General features: G+C 52.9%; 1 protein-coding gene across 20 annotated transcripts in view; it reads left to right on the top strand.

The window, feature by feature from the left end:
• The window catches only part of PRKAG2 (protein kinase AMP-activated non-catalytic subunit gamma 2), a 299,855-nt gene that overhangs the window by 121,005 nt on the left and 161,442 nt on the right, over positions 1-17,408 (top strand). The window contains exons 1-2 of one of the 20 annotated variants that reach the window (XM_081533509.1): positions 6,931-7,051; positions 13,046-13,133. The exons of 13 other annotated variants lie outside the window; for them this stretch is intronic. In XM_081533509.1, coding sequence (XP_081389635.1) covers positions 7,040-7,051; positions 13,046-13,133 — 100 coding nt within the window. In that variant the 5' untranslated portion in view covers positions 6,931-7,039. Of the gene's footprint in view, positions 1-6,510; positions 7,052-13,045; positions 13,134-17,408 lie in introns of those variants that run through there. 6 more of the 20 variants (XM_081533508.1, XM_081533511.1, XM_081533510.1 and 3 more) reach the window with 6 other exon arrangements.

The raw sequence follows: 17,408 nt of genomic DNA, 5'->3' as shown, positions 1-17,408 counted from the left end.
CCCTTACTCTGTGGCCTTGAGTCCCGGGTTCACCCTGGGGCCAATCTGAAAGCTGGAGTCAGAGCAAATCGCATCAGCTCTTGTCTTGGGCGCCATCAGAGTCTTTGGCCTGGCAAGAGACCCCCGGAGGACCACGGAGCCCACGAGAAGGGATTCAGTGAGGCACCTACTGGGTCCTTCCATGGGGCATTAGATTTTGAGAACACCCGGGGATTCCCTCCTGTTGGGGTGCTGTATTTTGGTGTGCCAAAAATCATGACTACCATTGGCGTCTGCTTTTTCTGTCCTTTTCAGTATTTGTTTAAATCAAGCTACCCTGATGTCACTGGGTTTAGATGTCACTGGTGTGACTTGAATTATTCCAAGTCGAGGTGGTTTGTCTTTGCCAAAAAAATCACCCTCTTGTCGCTCAGAGTTCCGGGAGGAGCCGGGAGGCGTGCGTGGCGGTGGGCGTGCTGGGTGACACGTGGGCGCCAGAGTCGGGGCGGGAACAGTCACCCGGGAGGCCTCACAAACAACTCTGGGGACGAGGAGAGGAAGCCCCGGAGAGGTGACACACAGTCTCACTCAGAGTCAAGTGCCGCGGTGACCTTTAGAACTTTCCATGAAATCCGACACGATATTTTGCAACCAGCCGGAGAGCGCCAGCAACTCTGTGCTCCTGGGTGTGTGGCCCGCCTGCCGCTCCAAGGCTCCCCCCACCCCAAGAGCCTCTTACATAACTGGGGTTTGGTTTGGCCCGCGGCCTCTCAGGGGTCCGGTGCTTTTCAGGTACCGTCAGGTGACCTGGAAAGGTTCCGAGTGCATTGGCAGTGGGTCAGTCTTCCTTTCCTTGTCCAACATCGAACCCGGAAGAGGCAGCCTGGCGGGGCGAGGTGGTGGGTGGGGTCCCGAATGCCATGAGATGAAAGTGAAAAAGTGAAATTGCTCACTCGTGTCTGACTCTTTGCGACCCCATGGACTATACAGTCCATGGGATTCTCCAGGCCAGAATACTGGAGTGGGTAGCCTTTTCCTTCTCCAGGGGATCTTCCCAACCCAGGGATCGAACCCAGGTCTCAAGGGGGAGCAAACCAGTGGGGTGCCAGCCCAGCTGTGCCGCTGGTCCCCAGGGGGATCCTGGGCAAATCATTTCACTTCTCTGAATCTCCGTATGTTTTGCTTCTTAAACTGAACCGTGAGGGCTGGCCTCCCTGCCTCACGGCGTGGCCGAGGAGAACTTTGGGAAGGCCCTGGTCTACACGGGGTGCACCTGCCTGCCGGCAGCCCTCCTCAGCCCTGCAGTCCTGGACCTGGGGCCCAAGGTGAGGGTGTGTATGAACACAGGGGTGACAAGCAGGACAGGTCTGCGCAGGGTCTCAGCCCCCCACCCCAGCCTCGCATCCAAGCCTCCGGTGGCCATCTCGGTGAAATGGAGTAAACGGGGTCTGCCCAGGTGTCGGCTGCTGACCCGGGAGGCCCCTTCCCACAGCACAGGGGACAGAGGCCGAACCACGAGACAGCTCTGTCCCAGTCAAGGGGTCCACCCTGGGCTTCCTGCCGAAGCCCTGGCAGAACTTGTCGACAGGCTGTGTGGACACTGTGGTCGATGCTCAGCATCCTTTGGCCCCTCCACCCACCCGTCCCCAGCGTGTGCAGCAGGAGGCCCTGACTGCAGAGACTGCGGCCGTGGAGACAGGCCATTGTCCCCCCACCCCCATCAGATGGCCAGGCCGGCCAGGCTCCCCGAGAAGCAGTCCACCCTCCCCTGGATTTCCGGCTGTCACGTAATAATAACGGTAAGGAGAAGTGAGAAATGTTCAAGGCCTGAACCTCCCTCCTCAGTGGAGCCTCGCTGAGTGCTGAGTGCTGTGCTGCTCTCCCAGAGCTTGCTCAAACTCATGTCCATCGGGTCGGTGATGCCATCCAACCGTCTCATCCTCGGTCACCCTCTTCTCCCCCTGCCTTCAATCTTCCCCAACATCAGTGTTATTTCCAGTGAGTTGGCTCTTCACATCAGGTGGCCGAAGTACTGGAGCTTCAGCTTCAGCATCAGTCCTTCCAATGAATGTTCAGGGTTGATTTCCTTTAGGATGGACTGGTTGGATCTCCTTGCAGTCCAGGGGACTCTCAAGAGTCTGGTCCAGCACCACAGTTTGAAAACTGCCCTCGTTACATGGTCCTATTCCAGGTTTCCGGGTATAGCACCAACCAAGACAGTGATTTGTATAATACTCTTTAGCAATACATTTTAAACACACTTTTCGGGACTTCCCTGGTGACCCTGTGGTTAAGATCCCACACTTCCGCTGCAGGAAGAGTAGGTTCGATCCCCGGTCAGGAAAGGAAGGTATCCAAGTGCCACGTGGTGGGGCCAAACGAAATAAAACACACTTCCATCTTGGAAGCCACCAGTTCCTTCTTTTTCAGCCCTTCCCTTTAAAAAATCCCCCAAGTGTGGAAAGCATTTCATGAGGACACGTTCTTGCCGGCTGAATCACGATCGCACGAAGGGGCTTCACCTCTTGCCCATTTGGGACCATCAGCGGCGGAAACCGTGGCAAAGGGGTGTTTGGTCTTCCTGACAGTGGCCACCACTGCCAGCCCCGAGGTTGGATGTCCTGAAGGAAGTGTCCTTGTCACTCAGCCTGCAACCTGAGTGTCGCCTCACCTCAGCTGTGCTGAAGTGTTGCCCCAAGTTAAGGAATTTCAGGCAAATACGAATCAAAGAGGGACACCCAGTGGTAAGAGAGCCGATTGTAAACTGTCTGGGAATTCTGCAAGCCCACCGTGCCCCATCGGTGCCCTGAAATGGACCAGGCTGGGAGGCGCGCACCACAGCAAGGGGCAGACCCAACAATTCGGTCCTCCCTGCCTCCTACCCCCACCCCAGGGCCGCCTGATCAGCATTTCCCGCACGCCCTGCGTCTCCGCCCCTGGAGGTCCAGTGTCGCCGCAGCCTTCTTCTCTGCTCTTAGGTGAAGCTGACCCTGGGAAGAGCATTTTGAGTGAGATCAAAGGTACATGTCGGTGAAGTTGGGGCCTTGTATCCATAGTCAGGGTCGCCGTGTCTGGCATTGATTGTCTTGTCATTGTTGTTCAGTCACTCAGGCGTGTCTGACTCTTTGCGACCCCACAGACTGTAGCCCGCCAGGCCTCCCTGTCCTTCCTCATCTCCCAGGCTTGTCTTAGAGCTGCCTCTAACCCTGCTCCCCAGCTCCGTCCGTCCAGAGCTCCCCAGGATCTGTCCTGTGGGACAGAGAACTGTTCTGGGCCTCAAACGACTTTTTGCTCGATCAGGCCAGTTCTACTGTGTCTTTTCAGAATATTCTGCAGCCATCTCAGTAACAGAACTGTGACCCCAAAGGACCCAGGGATTCTTTCCTCCACCCTGCCTGCACTGTACGCCCTGACTCTCCTCTCTGAAGGCATCAAATGTTCCTACTGGATGAATCCAGGGGGTATGGAGCACAGAGCTGGGCAGCAGCAGTGGGCTCTGGCCCTGCAGAGACTTATTCAGCTTTTTTTTTTTTCTTATTTTATTGGAGTATAATTGCTTTACAATATTGTGTTAGTTTCTGCTGTACAGCAAAGTGAATCAGCTCTATGTATACACCTATCTTCTCTTTTCTGGATTTCCTTCCCGTTTAGTTCACCGCAGAGCGTTGGGTAGAGTTCCCTGTGCTATACAATAGTTTTTCATTGGTTATCTGTTTTATGTTGTTGTTCAGTCGCTAAGTTGTGTCCGACTCTGAGACCCCATGGACTGCAGCATGCCAGACTCCTCTGTCTTTCACCATCTCCCAGAGTTTGCTCAAACTCATGTCCACTGAGTCAATGATGCCATCCAACCATCTCATCCTCTGCTGACCCTTCTCCTCCTGCCTTCAATCTTTCCCAGCATCAGAGTCTTTTCCAATAAGTCAGTTCTTTGCATCAGGTGGCCAAAGTATTGGAGCTTCAGCATCAGTGTTTCCAATGCATATTCAGGGTTGATTTCCTTTAGGATTGACTGGTTGGATCTCCTTGCAGTCCAAGGGACTCTCAAGAGTCTTCTCCAACACCACAGTTCAAAAGCATCATTTCTTTGGTGCTCAGCTTTCTTTAGTATATTTAGTGTGTATATGTCAATCGCAATCTCCCCATCCATTCCATGCCCCCTTGCCCCCTTGGTACCCATACGTTTGTTCTCTATATCTGTGTCTCTATTTCTGCTTTGTAAATAAGTTCATCTCTACCATTTTTCTAGATTCCACATGTATATGTTAATATACAATATGTGTTTTTCTGACTTACTTCACTCTGTACGAGAGTCTCTAGGTCCATCTACGTCTCTGCAGACGGCACAGTAAGAGTTATTCAACTTTAAGTAAAATGGTGTTAGTAACACTTGCTCCATAGCTTTCTGGGAATGATGAAATAAATTCATAATCGGCACTCCAACTGACATATGGTAGGCACTCCCCAAACAGTGTTTATTATCTTACTAATTAAAATATAATTCTTAGAGGACAGGAATGTCTTTGAATTTTTCGTAGCACTAATCCCCTCCATCAGCAACTGTCCTGCTCATTTGGTAAAGGTTTAATAACTACTTGGTGAGTGAACAGCTGTATAAACTATGTACAGAACCGCTGGTCATGCCCAGGTTGCTGTTTATTTCCCACACGAATTTAAATTCATTCTTCCCTTTTAGTCGCTAAACTTTGAGGTGTTTTCTCCTTCTACATAGTCTCTCATATAGTATAAGAATCTTTCATTGGCTTAGACAAAGCCTTTCATTTTTCTTTTGCTCAAATATGGCTCTTTCTTCTTGGAATCCTGTTTAGCAATCTTTTCTAAGGAAGCTCTGCTTTCTTTATTTTTAAACCAGGAGAACATTGCCATTTTTTTTAAAGTGCTGAATTGATTTTTTAATTTTTCAAAGTATTTATTTATTTGTTTGGCTGCCCTGGGTCTTACTTACGGCACATGGGATCTTTAGTTGAGGCATGTGGGGTCTAGTTCCCTTACCAGGGATAGAACCTGGGCCCCCTGCATAGGGAGTGCAGAGTCTTAGCCGCTGGACCACCAGGGAAGTCCCTGAATTGATATTTTAAAAAAGTGAAAGTCACTCAGTCATGTCTGACTCTTTGCAACCCCATGTATACAGTACATGGATTCTCCAGCCCAGAATACTGGAGTGGGTAGCCTTTCCCTTCTCCAGGGGATCTTCCCAACCCAGAGATTGAACCCAGGTCTCCCGCAATGCAGGCGGATTCTTTACCAGCTGAGCTACCAGGGAAAAGTTAGATTTCGTCTTTTAAAAAGAGAAAATCTAAATATGAAACTCCAAAACCTACCTTCTTAGACTTTTTCAGAGCTTAAGTCTGGGCTACCGTATTTAACACAAATCACAATCCACTAGTGCACTGGAGGACCCAAGTGGAGGTGGGTTTTACGACTTGTTCTGTGATCTGTAGGTTCCTTCACAGGTGCAATGGAGGCCTGGCCTCTCCTCTCTTCTCCAGATCTGCCAGCCGTCAAGGCCAACTCAAGCTCTGCTTTCCAAGCAGGGTCATGTGATTGCCCCTCTCTGTCTATCCATTTGTGCTGATGACACTGTCCATTCTGGCCACTGGCCATTGAGCACATATCGCTGTTTTATGCAGTTAGTATTATAATTTTATCTTTGTCTCTCCAAGTCGTTTTCACATAGCTTGAGGGCAAGACCTATTTCCTTTGTTCCTTCAATGCATCCTGCTACAAAGATTTGATACTGGATCTCCATCAGTCTCAGCAGAAAGAAAAGGCAGGGCAAAGAGCCATTAGATGTTCAGACTTCTGGAAGGAGATGAATCCCTAACATGAGCGGGTCTTGCCTTGGTTTGAGGAGGAAACTGGGACCAGAGATGAGGAGTGACTTTCTCAAGGTCACAAAGCTAATTAGTGGCAGGTCCCTTTAGTCTAGTGAAGGTATCAGCAGAAGGAATTGAACATTTTTCCCCTGTCTTTTTAAAGTTTTATTTTTAGTTGCAAAACATATGCACACTAGAAGTTTTTTGTTTTTATTAGGTCAGGGGTTTGGCTTAGGGGTCAAGGAAGTTGGAATTCTGACCACTGGTTACAGGACTTGGAGCAAATCATACCTCCTTTCGGAGCCTCAGTTTCCCCATCTGTCATGGGAGGGGGTTGGATCACATGCTCTCTAAAGTCCCCTGGGGTTCTGTCATTCTGCAGTTCTTAGCAAGTCCACGGCTCAAACTGGACATGAGCTCAGGACCCTCCTGGTGGGTCCCTGGGGACCCCGTGTCCCCTCCTCAAAGGTGGTCACTGCTTCTTTCATCTCAGGGAGGCGCGAGCTGAAATAGATTCAGCGACTTCCAGCCCCGGGGACCTGCAGCTTCTTTAGCGAGAAGCAGCGGGAGCCTGCTGACCCCGGGGAGCCCTGGAACTCATGAATCAAAATAGTTGTGTGATGTCATGTCATGATGGGAATGCGCTCTGGCCAACCGGTGCCAGGAATTGTCTGGACCGGGTGGTTTCCTTTTACAGTCTTTTTAAAGGGACCTCGGCAGACCCGCACATGACCGGCCGGCCTTGCCCTCCCTCCGATTGCCTAGCTCGTCTTCCCTCGCTTTTTTTTTTCATTTTCAGGAAGAAAAAGCCCGGAGCGCCTGAGTGTGTGGCTGACCTTAACTATATAAACAGACCTGCCTGGGCTTCCGGGGCAGCTTCTTGCCTACTTAAGGGCAGCGGCTGCTCCAGCTTTGCCGCGGCCCCGGCGGGTGGGTGCAGAGGTGAGGACCACCCGGCCTGTCCGGCGGCTGCTGGCCCCGTGGGCAACCCCTCCAGTGTTGGCTGGGGGACCCAAGGCTGTGGCTGGCGTGTGCGGGCCCCCCGCCTGCCGGCCCATGCGGCGCCCCTCCTGGCCCCCGGCCACCCGGGGCTGACGCTGCCCCCCGCGAGTCCTGGCATGCTCACCCGGCCCCGCTCCCAATGAAGCGGTTTGGCAGCCTCAGGGGCAACAGAAAGCACAAGGACCCAAGCCGGAGCACCGCGAGGCGGCAGTCAGAGCCCCATGGCCTTTGTGGTAGGACACTTCCCTTTACCCAGTCTTCTGCTGGTCCCCAGGGCCAGTGTGTGTGTGTGTGTGTGTGTGTGTGTGTGTGTGTGTGTGTGTGTGTGTGTGTGTGTGTGTGTGTGTGTGTACAGCCACCCAGGGGACAGCTGTGTGTGGATATGCTTGTCAGGCAGAGGGGACGTGTGTGTGTGTGTGTGTGTGTGTGTGTGTGTGTGTGTGTGTGTGTGTGTGTGTGTACAGCCACCCAGGGGACAGCTGTGTGTGGATATGCTTGTCAGGCAGAGGGGACATGTGTGTGTGTGTGTGTGTGTGTGTGTGTGTACAGCCACCCAGGGGACAGCTGTGTGTGGATATGCTTGTCAGGCAGAGGGGACAGACGGGGAAGTGTGCCCTTACGGACAGTCCTGCCCCTCGCTGTCCTGAACTGCCCGGCAGTGCTTTCCCGGAGGCTGTTTTCTCTAACTGGCCCTGATGAGGTTGAGTGATCAATGGGACTGGCATTCATTTAGGCAAAAGCAGCAGCCTGGGGAAAAGTAAGAATGGACCAGAACTGTTGTTGGCAGCTATGAAGTAGGAGATGTGCGTGTGTAGAGAAAACTAGCTCCGGGGATCACTGAGGATTCCTTCTCTTGCCGCCTTGGCCCCACGGCTGTGTCATCGGGTGGTCAAGGGTTAACGTGGGAGGGAAGGGTTAACGCCTGCCTTGATTTTTGTCCGTGGGAGGTGGGGAGGAGAAGCTCGCTGTGTGATCTCCCTGGCTTCTGGGACCTTCTGCAGCCTCTCTGGGTACAGGGGGTCAGGATCATTGTGCCTGGAGCGTGGGGTGAACCATCTACAGTTCAGTATTTACAGTGACCTGCGGGTTTGAGGGAGGCACCCTGTCTGGCTGGAGTCGGGCAGGTGGATTTCAAAGCAGCCACAGCTTCCCAGGGGCCTGGCTAAGGCCTGCCCACTCAAAAGTAGGGTGGACTTCCTAAGAATTGGGAGTTTGCCTGCACTGAAGGCTGCTGCTTGTAGAACATGGGTATTCCTGAACACTCTCCCCTAAGACAGGATAGCAGCCCCACTCACACAGCCCAGTGGTAGCAAAGATGGGGAAGCTGACAGGTGCACTAAATTGTGTTCCTTGGGTAGAAGGCAACATGGTAAGTGGCCAAAAATAATCATTTTGTGTAGTAGGGAAATGACTTTGGCAAAACATCTTGGCAGTACATAGAGACTGGAATATAGGCATGTGTGTGTGTTCAGTCTCTTCAGCTGTGTCCAACTCTTTGCGACCCCATGGACTGCAGCCCACCAGGCTCCTCTGCCCATGGGATTCTCCAGGCAAGAATACTGAAGTGGGCTGCCTTGCCCTCCTCTAGGGGATCTTCCCAAACCAGGGATCGAAGTTGGGTCTGTCTGCATCTCCTGCATTGCAGGCAGATAGACTTTTTACCAACTGAGCCAACTGGGAAGCCTGGAATATAGGCATACCTCATGTCATTGCATAATTTTTTTTTACGCAAATTGAAGGTTTGTGGCTCCCCTGTGTTGTCAGATGATGACTAGCGTTTTTTTTAGCAGTGAAGTATTTTAATTAAGGGATGTACATTGTTTTCTAGACATAACGCTATTGCGCACTTAGTAGACTACATTATTGTATGATCATTACTCATATATGCACTTGGAAACTGAGAAATCCGTGTGGCTCCCTTCGCCATTCTGATATTCACTTTATTGCAATGGGTTGGAAACTGAACTTGCAGTATCTCCAAGGTAGTGCCTGCAGTAAGAAAAGAAAAAAGGTAAACATAAAACCTGCCGACATCGCTTGCTACACCCATTTTAGCCGATTACTTCCAGAAGCTTTGAATGGACCTGGTATGCCACCAGTAACCCCAGGGAGGATAAGCACAGGAGACAGCAGCTCTGAAATTCAGGGAGTTTTCAGTCTTGTGAAGGAATTAGAGAGCAGTGTCTGATCGCACCGCCTGCAAAGGTGAATTGCTGGAGGAGAACAGTGCCTAGCCTGACACGGCAGGGGAGGAGGTGGCGGATGACAGACACACTGGACTTAATTGTTGTTGTACACTCGTTCAGTCGTGTCTGACTCTTTGCGACTCCATAGACTGCAGCACGCCAGGCCTCCCTGTCCATCACCAACTCTCGGAGTTTGCTCAAACTCTTGTCCATCGGGTCGGTGATGCCATCCAACCTTCTCGTCCTCTGTCGTCCCCTTCTCCTCCCACCTTCAATCTTTCCCAGCATCAGGGTCTTTTCCAATGAGTCAGCTCTTCACATCAGGTGGCCAAAGTACTGGAGCTTCAGCTTCAGGCTTAATTAGACGTGGTTTGAAAAGAAGACTCTTCTTTTAAACAACAAAGTAATAAACATTCATTTACTCTAGAGCAAAGTCTAAACTTGTTATTTAACTAAAAGTCTGGTTTTGCTAATAGGCATGGGTGGGCCCATTAGCAAAAAAAAATGCTTATTATTTGCCAGACAGTGGTTTCTCCCTTGTGTTTTAAATCTGTCATCCTGTCTGTTCTGCTTCCGAAATCAAAAATAATATTTGCATGTTGACCAGGCTTTACAAATGCTCACATGCAAATGCCAGCTCTGACCGCCAGGTCAGGAAAATCAGAGTGTCTTTTAGAACCTTCCTCTGGGATTTGGGATAGAGCCCACGTATCCAGTTTTCCTTTTGTCTGAGTCCCGGCATGAGAGCAGGGGCAGGCAGCAGGTGCTGGCCCCTCAGTCATGTGTGGTGTGGATACATCAGATGATAAAAAAACTGAGCAAAACAGAGAGTGTGGACCGAGCATCCTCCCAGCTCCCTGCCTGCCACCTACACCTTCCCCAAGACCAGACTGAACCACTCCTATCTGAAACCATCCCAACTGCCTATTCAGTGACCTCAGGGCTTCTTAGGGACAAGGAGCACATCCCCAAGGAAGCTTTCCATCCATCTTCCAACTCTGACACCTTGAAGCATCACAGGTTCTCACTGGAGAATTGCTGGTTATGGGGTGGATTGAAATGCGGTCACTCCCTGGTTTTTCCTGGTTCTCCAGCAGCATTGTTTCAGGGTTTTGCTTTCTTTTAATTCCCTTCCAGCCGATCCCTTTCCTCCCTACAGTGATCCTTATGTGGGGGTGTAGTCACTCAGTCGGGTCCGACTGCACCTGACCCCATGGACTGTAGCCCACCAGGCTTCTCTGTCCATGGACTTCTCCAGGCAAGAATCCTGGAGTGGGTTGTCATTTCCTCTTCCAGGGGATTTTCCAGACCCAGGGATCGAACCCACATCTCCAACCCACATCTCCTGTGTCTCAGATTCTTTATCTCCTGAGCCACTGGCGAAACCCTGGAGTTTAAGAATTTCAGAGAAGTCTTCTTTCTTCTTCTAAGAAAGCTTCCATGAGGGTTGTGAGAATGTCCGTCTTTCACCCACCCTCCGTCTACCCCAGATCAAGTGAACGTAAGTGGTCGGCACGATTCGGTGTGCTGTTTGGCTGCTTCTGTGGCCCCATCAGTCTTTTCCAGGAACCACTCACCGTATCCTCTGTTCCAGTTCAAGGTGAGGTTGTTCCTCACACACATGCATCTTCTTTATTACACACAATTGCACACACACACACACACACACACACACACAGCCATCCCTGTAGCCTCTTTCCTTTCTTTCTTTTTTTTTCTTCTAATTTTAGCTGTGCTGGGTCTTTGTTGAGGCACATGGGCTCAGTAGTTGTAATGCATAGGCTTAGTTGTCCCGCAATGTATGGAATCTTTGTTCCCTGACCAGGGGATCGAACCCATGTCCCCTGCATTAGAAGGCAGATTCTTAACCACTGGACCACCAGGGAAGTCCCCTCCTAGGCTCTTGAGCAGCCAGAACAACCACAGGAGGGAAAGCAAGGCCCAGCAGATTGGCAGTTACTTAATCCATGTACGTTTGCCCCTGGCTGGTTTTAAACACTTCAAGCTCGGTAACAAAATGCCCCAGAAAGTTCTGGTTTACGAGAAGCTTGCCCTTTTTGGCCCAGAGCTTAGGGCCCGCCCAGCCCCCCACCCCCCTACAAAGCTCAGTAGGCGCCTCCCGCTGCAGGTGCCGTACTCTGTGGGCGAACCCAGCGATGCTTTGAACTTAAGCCTTCACTTTCAGCCTCTTTGGTCAACAGAGATCCAGATGACGTGGACAAAGAGCGTGTAGCAATAGTAATAAAAATGTAAAAGGCAGATTAGGAAAGGATTTTGCTCCTCAGTTCAGAAAACTGACTGTAGCAACTTTTCCAGCCTCTGTCGTGAGAGGCGAGTGATTAAACAGAAGTTGCCTGGAGCCTTAAGAGGACCCTTCTGAGGGCCAACACTAGAGCCGGGAAGCCTCTGGGTGCGTCAGGAGGGTGTGTCCCCACGCGGCCGGGGTCCAGGGGACACTGAGACCAGAGCCCCCGGCAAGTCTTATTTTGCACTGAGCCTCCTCCTCCTGTTAGCCCCTCCTTGTGATGAATGTGCAACCACGTCTGGAACAAAACTCCAGAGTTCCTCCTGCCCGGGCTCACGCATCACCCCAACACTGCCTGTCCCAGTCTCTCATCCCCGGTTAATGCCAGCGGAGCCCGCAGCTGGCTGTGCCACTGCGGGGACTGTGGGTCATCTTTGCCTCAGCAGTGGGCACAGCTGCTGCCCTGCCTCCCCTCCGTGTCCCCCCCATCCCGGGACCCTCTGCTCCCTGCCCGGCCCCTTGTCATCTCCGTGCTGCTTCTGGGTACCTGCCTGCCCACCCGGGTTCAGGTGTCCAGATTGGGGTGGCCTTGAGAGAACCTAGTATTGTTTCGGTCACTCATTCAAATATATGTATTTGGTTATTTATGATGGAACATTTCGAGCATCCAGAGAAGGAGGGAAAATGGAAGAACAGTGTCCATTTTCAGGCTCCGTAGTGAGAAGCGCCCTGCCAGTCCCATGGACAGAGGAGCCTGGCGGGCTACAGTCCACGGGGTCGCAAAGAGTCGGGCACAACTAGTGATGAACACTTCCACTTTTGCTTCACTTTCTGCCAGTCCCACCAGCATCTGAGCAGCTCAGTGCCAACACTGGGGGTGCAGACACCAGTGCACCCTCCCGGGGCAAGCCACCGAGGTGGTTCTTTAAACTGTGATAAAATAGACAGGGGATGAGATGGTTAGGTAGCATCACCAACTCAATGGACATGAGTTTGAGTCAACTCTGGGAGACAGTGGAGGACAGAGGAACCTGGCGTGCTGCGGTCCCCAGGCTCACAAAGGGTCAGACACAACTTAGCGACTCAACCACTACAACAAAATAGACGGAACGTCAGGCTTACCATCTTACCCATTTTTACCCATCCTCTTCACTGGACTTGAGCTCATTCGCGCTGTTGAGCAGACCATCACCACCTGCATCTCCAGAACTTCCCAGCTTCTCCAACCAAACCTCTGTCCCTTTTAACAGCTGTCCATTCTGTCTGCCCTCCTAGTCCTGGCACTCCCCCCAACTTCTCCTTCCTGCTTCTCTCAAATGACCGCTCCGGGTGCCTCACGAGTGGAATCACTGTATTTCTCCCTTGTGTCTGGCTTGTTCGGACAGCTGAGCGAGTTTTCCTTTGCGATGCCGGGCAGTGGTGAGTGCTGTGGAGGAAAAGCCAGGACTGGGGGTTGGAGGAGGCAGGAGGAGGCACCATGAGGACCCCCGGGGCAGGTCCTTCCAGACAGACGGAAGGCCCAGGCCCTGGGGAGGGAGACCCTTGGGTCTAGGGGCACCGAGGGGCCAGTGTGACTGGACAGCAGGAAGCAGGGTGAAGCCCTTAGTCGGGGTCCCTGCAGGAGGGGGGACAGAGGCAGGTTTATTCACCATCTTGTGGGCAAGGGGGCGTGAGATGAAGCCCCCGGGGGTCTTGAGCCAGCGCTGCTGGGCTCTGGGGGCTGGGGCCTTGCCCAAGGCCACGGAACTATGAGGGCAGAGCTGGGGTTATGAGCCTATGTCCCCACCCCTCCACAGGCCCAGCGCCCACCCGAAGCGGCCGAACCTCTCTGCCGAACCTGCGCCCACACAGGAGACCCCAGAGAACCTGCAGCTCATCTGCAAGGTGGGGGTCGGGGTTTCAGACTCTGTAATGTCTGGGGGAGGCGTTTGGGGTTCGGGGTGGGTCATCCAGGCTAGAAGTCAGAGGAGGCTGACTCACCACCTCTCGCCCATCCTCCCCACCCCAAGCCCAGCTGGAAGGGCTCATCTTCCTTGGCCTAGTTTTCCTCTGTGTGGCCGTCACCATGCTGCATGTGGCCCTGGCCCAGCCTCCAAGGGTGACAGGTGAAAGGAGAGGCCCAGGCAAGGGGCTTCGCGGGGAAATCTTGGTTAAGCACTTCTGACTTCATCCGCCCCCAGAGGCCAGCCTGGATCACCGGCGAGTGGGCCGGTCACCACCTGACAGGCGGGCACAGACCGGCGGGGGTGTGCGTGCCCCAGGGGTGGAGGTGAGGACGGAGGAGACAGCAGCAGCCGGCCTTCACTCTCAGTGCCCCTTCCTTTCGCAGCCCCCAGGGGGACAGACTAGGAACGTTCTAGAAACAAGGCCCGAGTGATAATGGAGACAGTGAAGTGGGTGCTTGCAGGCTGCCTGGAGGAGGCGTGGTTCCGGGGAGCCTGCTTGTGGGCACAGAGTCTTGACACCGGACATGGCAAGTCTGTGATTCCAGAACTGAGGGTGTGTGTGAAGACAGTGGGACCCGATCGCAGAGCCTGGTGGAGTGAACAGAGGAATAAGGGAGAAAGAAGTAAGGTGGGAGGGGGTGGACCTCACAAAGTGACCCCTCACGGTGATGAAGATGCCTCGGGGCTGGAAAGCCTGGCCGGAGTCAGACGACTCCTGCTGCTGTGTCACCCAGGTCCTCCCGCTGGGACCTGGTCCAGGGTAAGTCTAAGGGCCCAGGGAGCTCGGCACCCAGGAGAGCATCATCTGGGGCTTCTGGCATCCAGAGCAGATTGAGAACCTGGGACATTTAAAGAGAAGGTGGTTTCTATCCTCAACTCACTTGTGGTTGTTCAGTCTCTAAGTCGTGCCTGATTCTTTGCAACCCCAAGGACTGCAGCACACCAGGCTTCCCTGTCCTTCACTCCCTCCTGGAGTTTGTTCAAACTCTTCTCTATTGAATCAGTGATACCATCCAACAATCTCATCCTCTCTCGTCCCCTTCTCCTCCTGCCCTCAATCTTTCCCAGCATCAGGGTTTTTTCCAATGAGTCAGCTCTTCGCATCAGGTGGCCAAAGTATTAGTTTCAGCTTCAGCATCAGTCCTTCCAATGAATATTTAGGACTGATTTCCTTTAGGATGGACTGGTTTGATCTCCTTGCAGTCTAAGGGACTGTCAAGAGTCTTCTCCAACACCACGGTTCAAAAGCGTCAATTCTTCAGTGCTTAGTCTTCTTTATGATCCAACTCTCACATCCATACGTGGCTACTGGAAAAACCATAGCTTTGACTAGATGGACCTTTGTCGGCAAAGTGATATCTTTGCTTTTTAATACACTGTCTAGGTTTGTCATAGCTTTCCTTCCAAGGAGCAAATGTCTTTTAATTTCATGGCTGCAGTCACTATCTGTAGTGATTTTGGAGCCCCCAAAAATAAAATCTGTCACTGTTTCCACTGTTTTCCTCAACTCCTAGTTTGTCTTTAATGACCGAGAAGGAAAACACACATGGTCCAGACCCTCTCAAGAACCCAAGCACCAGGACACCTCTGGGACCGCTGCTGCCCTTGGCCCTGGACTGCTGGCCTCCACAGGTGTCTCCTGACCGTGGTGGTGGTCAGGGCATAATCCCCAGGAGGGAGTGTGTCCTCTCCCAGGGAGGCCCCAGCTCAGACCTATGTGTGGCCCATGGAGTCCGGGGTGATCGGTGTCCCCAGAGCTGTGTGGTGAGGTGTGGTGTGAGCCTCCAGCAAACCCAGGCTGGAAGCGGGGACGCGGCATCTGCCTGGGGCTCCAGGGCCAAGGGCACTGCTGAGACAGACATGTGGAGGGCTCAGAGGGCATTTTGGTGACTCAGATGACTACAAGGCTTTGCTGAAAGAGGGAGCACAAACCAGCCAATACTAGTGACTTCACAGATGCACAGCAGATGAATGATAAAACTGCCAGGGCTCAGCCTCGCCTGCGTTCAGCTGTCCTGACGCTTTCATGTCCATAATCCAAATCCCTGGGCTTCGCTGCTGGCTCAGTGGTGAAGAATCCACCTGCCAATGCAGGAGATACAGGTTCGATTCCTGATCCGGAAAGATCCCACGTGCGGCGGAGCAGCTAAGCCCGTGGGCCACAGCCACTGAGCCTGTGCTTTGGAGCCCAGGAGCCATCACTACTGAAGCCTGAGCACCCTGGAACCTGTGCTCCAAAACAAGAGAAGCCACCGCAATGAGAAGCCCAACCACAGCATCAAAGAATAGGTCCCGCTCACGGCCACTAGAGAAAAGCCCAAACAGCAGCCAAGACCCAGCACAGCCAAAAACAAAGAAAAGAAAGAAAGAATTTTTTTAAGACTCTAAATGCCCCCAACCCAAGCCCCTGCCTCCTAGAGACTTTCGGCTTTGTGGGGAGATGAGGCTGAGAGAAGGAGGACAAGCCCCTGCCCGCTGAGTTCCGAGCCCCAGGCCTCAGGCTGGTTGTCTTCCTTCCTCGGTGCTCATACCTGGGAAATCAGTCAAGAGCACGTGTGCTACTGCAAGGGTTTCTGAGAAATGTTAGTCAGAATCAAGTTTTTCCTTGCATGTTTTTCCTTGCAGCTTTTCTGTTGACAAAAGATTTACTCTGTATGGATATGGGGAGTCCTTCTCATGTCTGCCAGTGCAGAGCAAAGAAAGAAAAAGACCTAGTGTAGAAAATGGGGAGGTGTACTTTCATTTTTTGTTAATTAACTAATTTATTTTTGGCTGCTCTGGGCCTTTGTTGCTGCTCACGGGCTTTCTCTAGTTGCGATGAGCGGGGGCTACTCCCTAGTCATGTTGCTGGGCTTCTCACTGCGGTGGCTTCTCTTGTTGCAGAGCACAGGCTCTAGGGCGTTGGGCTCAGTAGTTGTGGCACGTGGGCTTAGTTGCCCCTTGGCATGTGGAATCTTCCCAGATCAGGTATTGAAACCATATCCCCTGCATAGGCAGGCGGATTCTTAACCACTGGACCACCAGGGAAGTCCCAAGATGATGGGGAGGTGTGTATTTAAATGTCAGTTTCATTGTTACTCAGGTGCCGTGAGGCTGACAGGTCAGGAGTGAACCCCATGGAAAGGCCGTTGGTCACTCCCAGTTCCCAAGAGGAGGGCGCACAGCCCCCCACCCCCATGCCCTGCAGGACCATGTGGGGAAGCTCCAGGGTCAGTGGAGGGGGTCAGAGAAGCCAGGGGAAAGGATGGACGGGAGCCTTCACTGTGGTTTCCGTGGGAGAGACAAGGCCAGGCAGAGCAAGCAGGGTTGGGATGGGCTAGCTGAGTCATTTCAGCAGACGCTGGGGTCTGGGGGCTGTCTGTAGTTCGGGACCTGTCCCTGAGATGATCAGGTAGAGGGTAGCGCCTTCTAGAGCATAAGGACCAGCTTCAGGAGGGTGCCTCCCAGTAGGACTCTGGATTGGCTTGTTTGCATACGAAAATCAGGCTCCCTGCAAGGGAGTGGCCGGCTCACCCCGGGAGGGGCAGGCCTCCCCAGTCAGCCAGACCCCAGATGCCAGACCGTAGAGAACATAGAAAATAAGAAAATCTAGTCAATGCAGGATGCTACTACCCCCATAGTTCTCACTTGTTCTCTTTGCCCATAATTTCAAAGTGTTTCCGACTCCACTGGGTGGCGACCTGCCTGCCCTGAGACCCCAGCCTCCAGCTCAGAGGGGAGGAGGGGCTGGTGTCCCCAGGTCCAGATCCCGTGGACTCCTAGTCTGACACATCCAGCAGCTCAGGCCCCCGAGGAACAGGGTGAAAGGCTGTCTGTGCCTGGAGGGTCTCCTTCGGATCCTCCATCCCATCTCCAAGCCTCAGAAAATGCCCGTGAGTGACTGCAGACCAGCTCACAGGTGCCACCTATTCCTTCCCCCACCACCACCGCCAACACCACACTGGTCATCAGGGCTGGTCCATCAAATGACCACAAGCCTGCCCTCAGTGTGGCCGATGGACTCATGGCAAGTGGGTTCTGAGCACACACACTGCCAGGGATGCTCTGTGGTCACTTCCGCGTGGAGTCTGGGAGTCCCTAATCGTGGTCGTGTTTCTGGATGAAAGTGACAGGGAGGTGTGGCCAGGCCAGCACAAGGGTGCGCTGGGGACTCAGCATCACCTGTGAGCTCTGGGAGGCCCGCAAGTCGCTCCCAGTGGGGATCGCCCTGGAG

This window comes from Giraffa tippelskirchi, chromosome 10, assembly GCF_054371585.1.
Source record: "Giraffa tippelskirchi isolate mGirTip1 chromosome 10, T2T-mGirTip1v1.2.pri, whole genome shotgun sequence".
NCBI lineage: Eukaryota > Metazoa > Chordata > Mammalia > Artiodactyla > Giraffidae > Giraffa > Giraffa tippelskirchi.
This window is presented reverse-complemented; position numbering and strand designations above follow the sequence as displayed.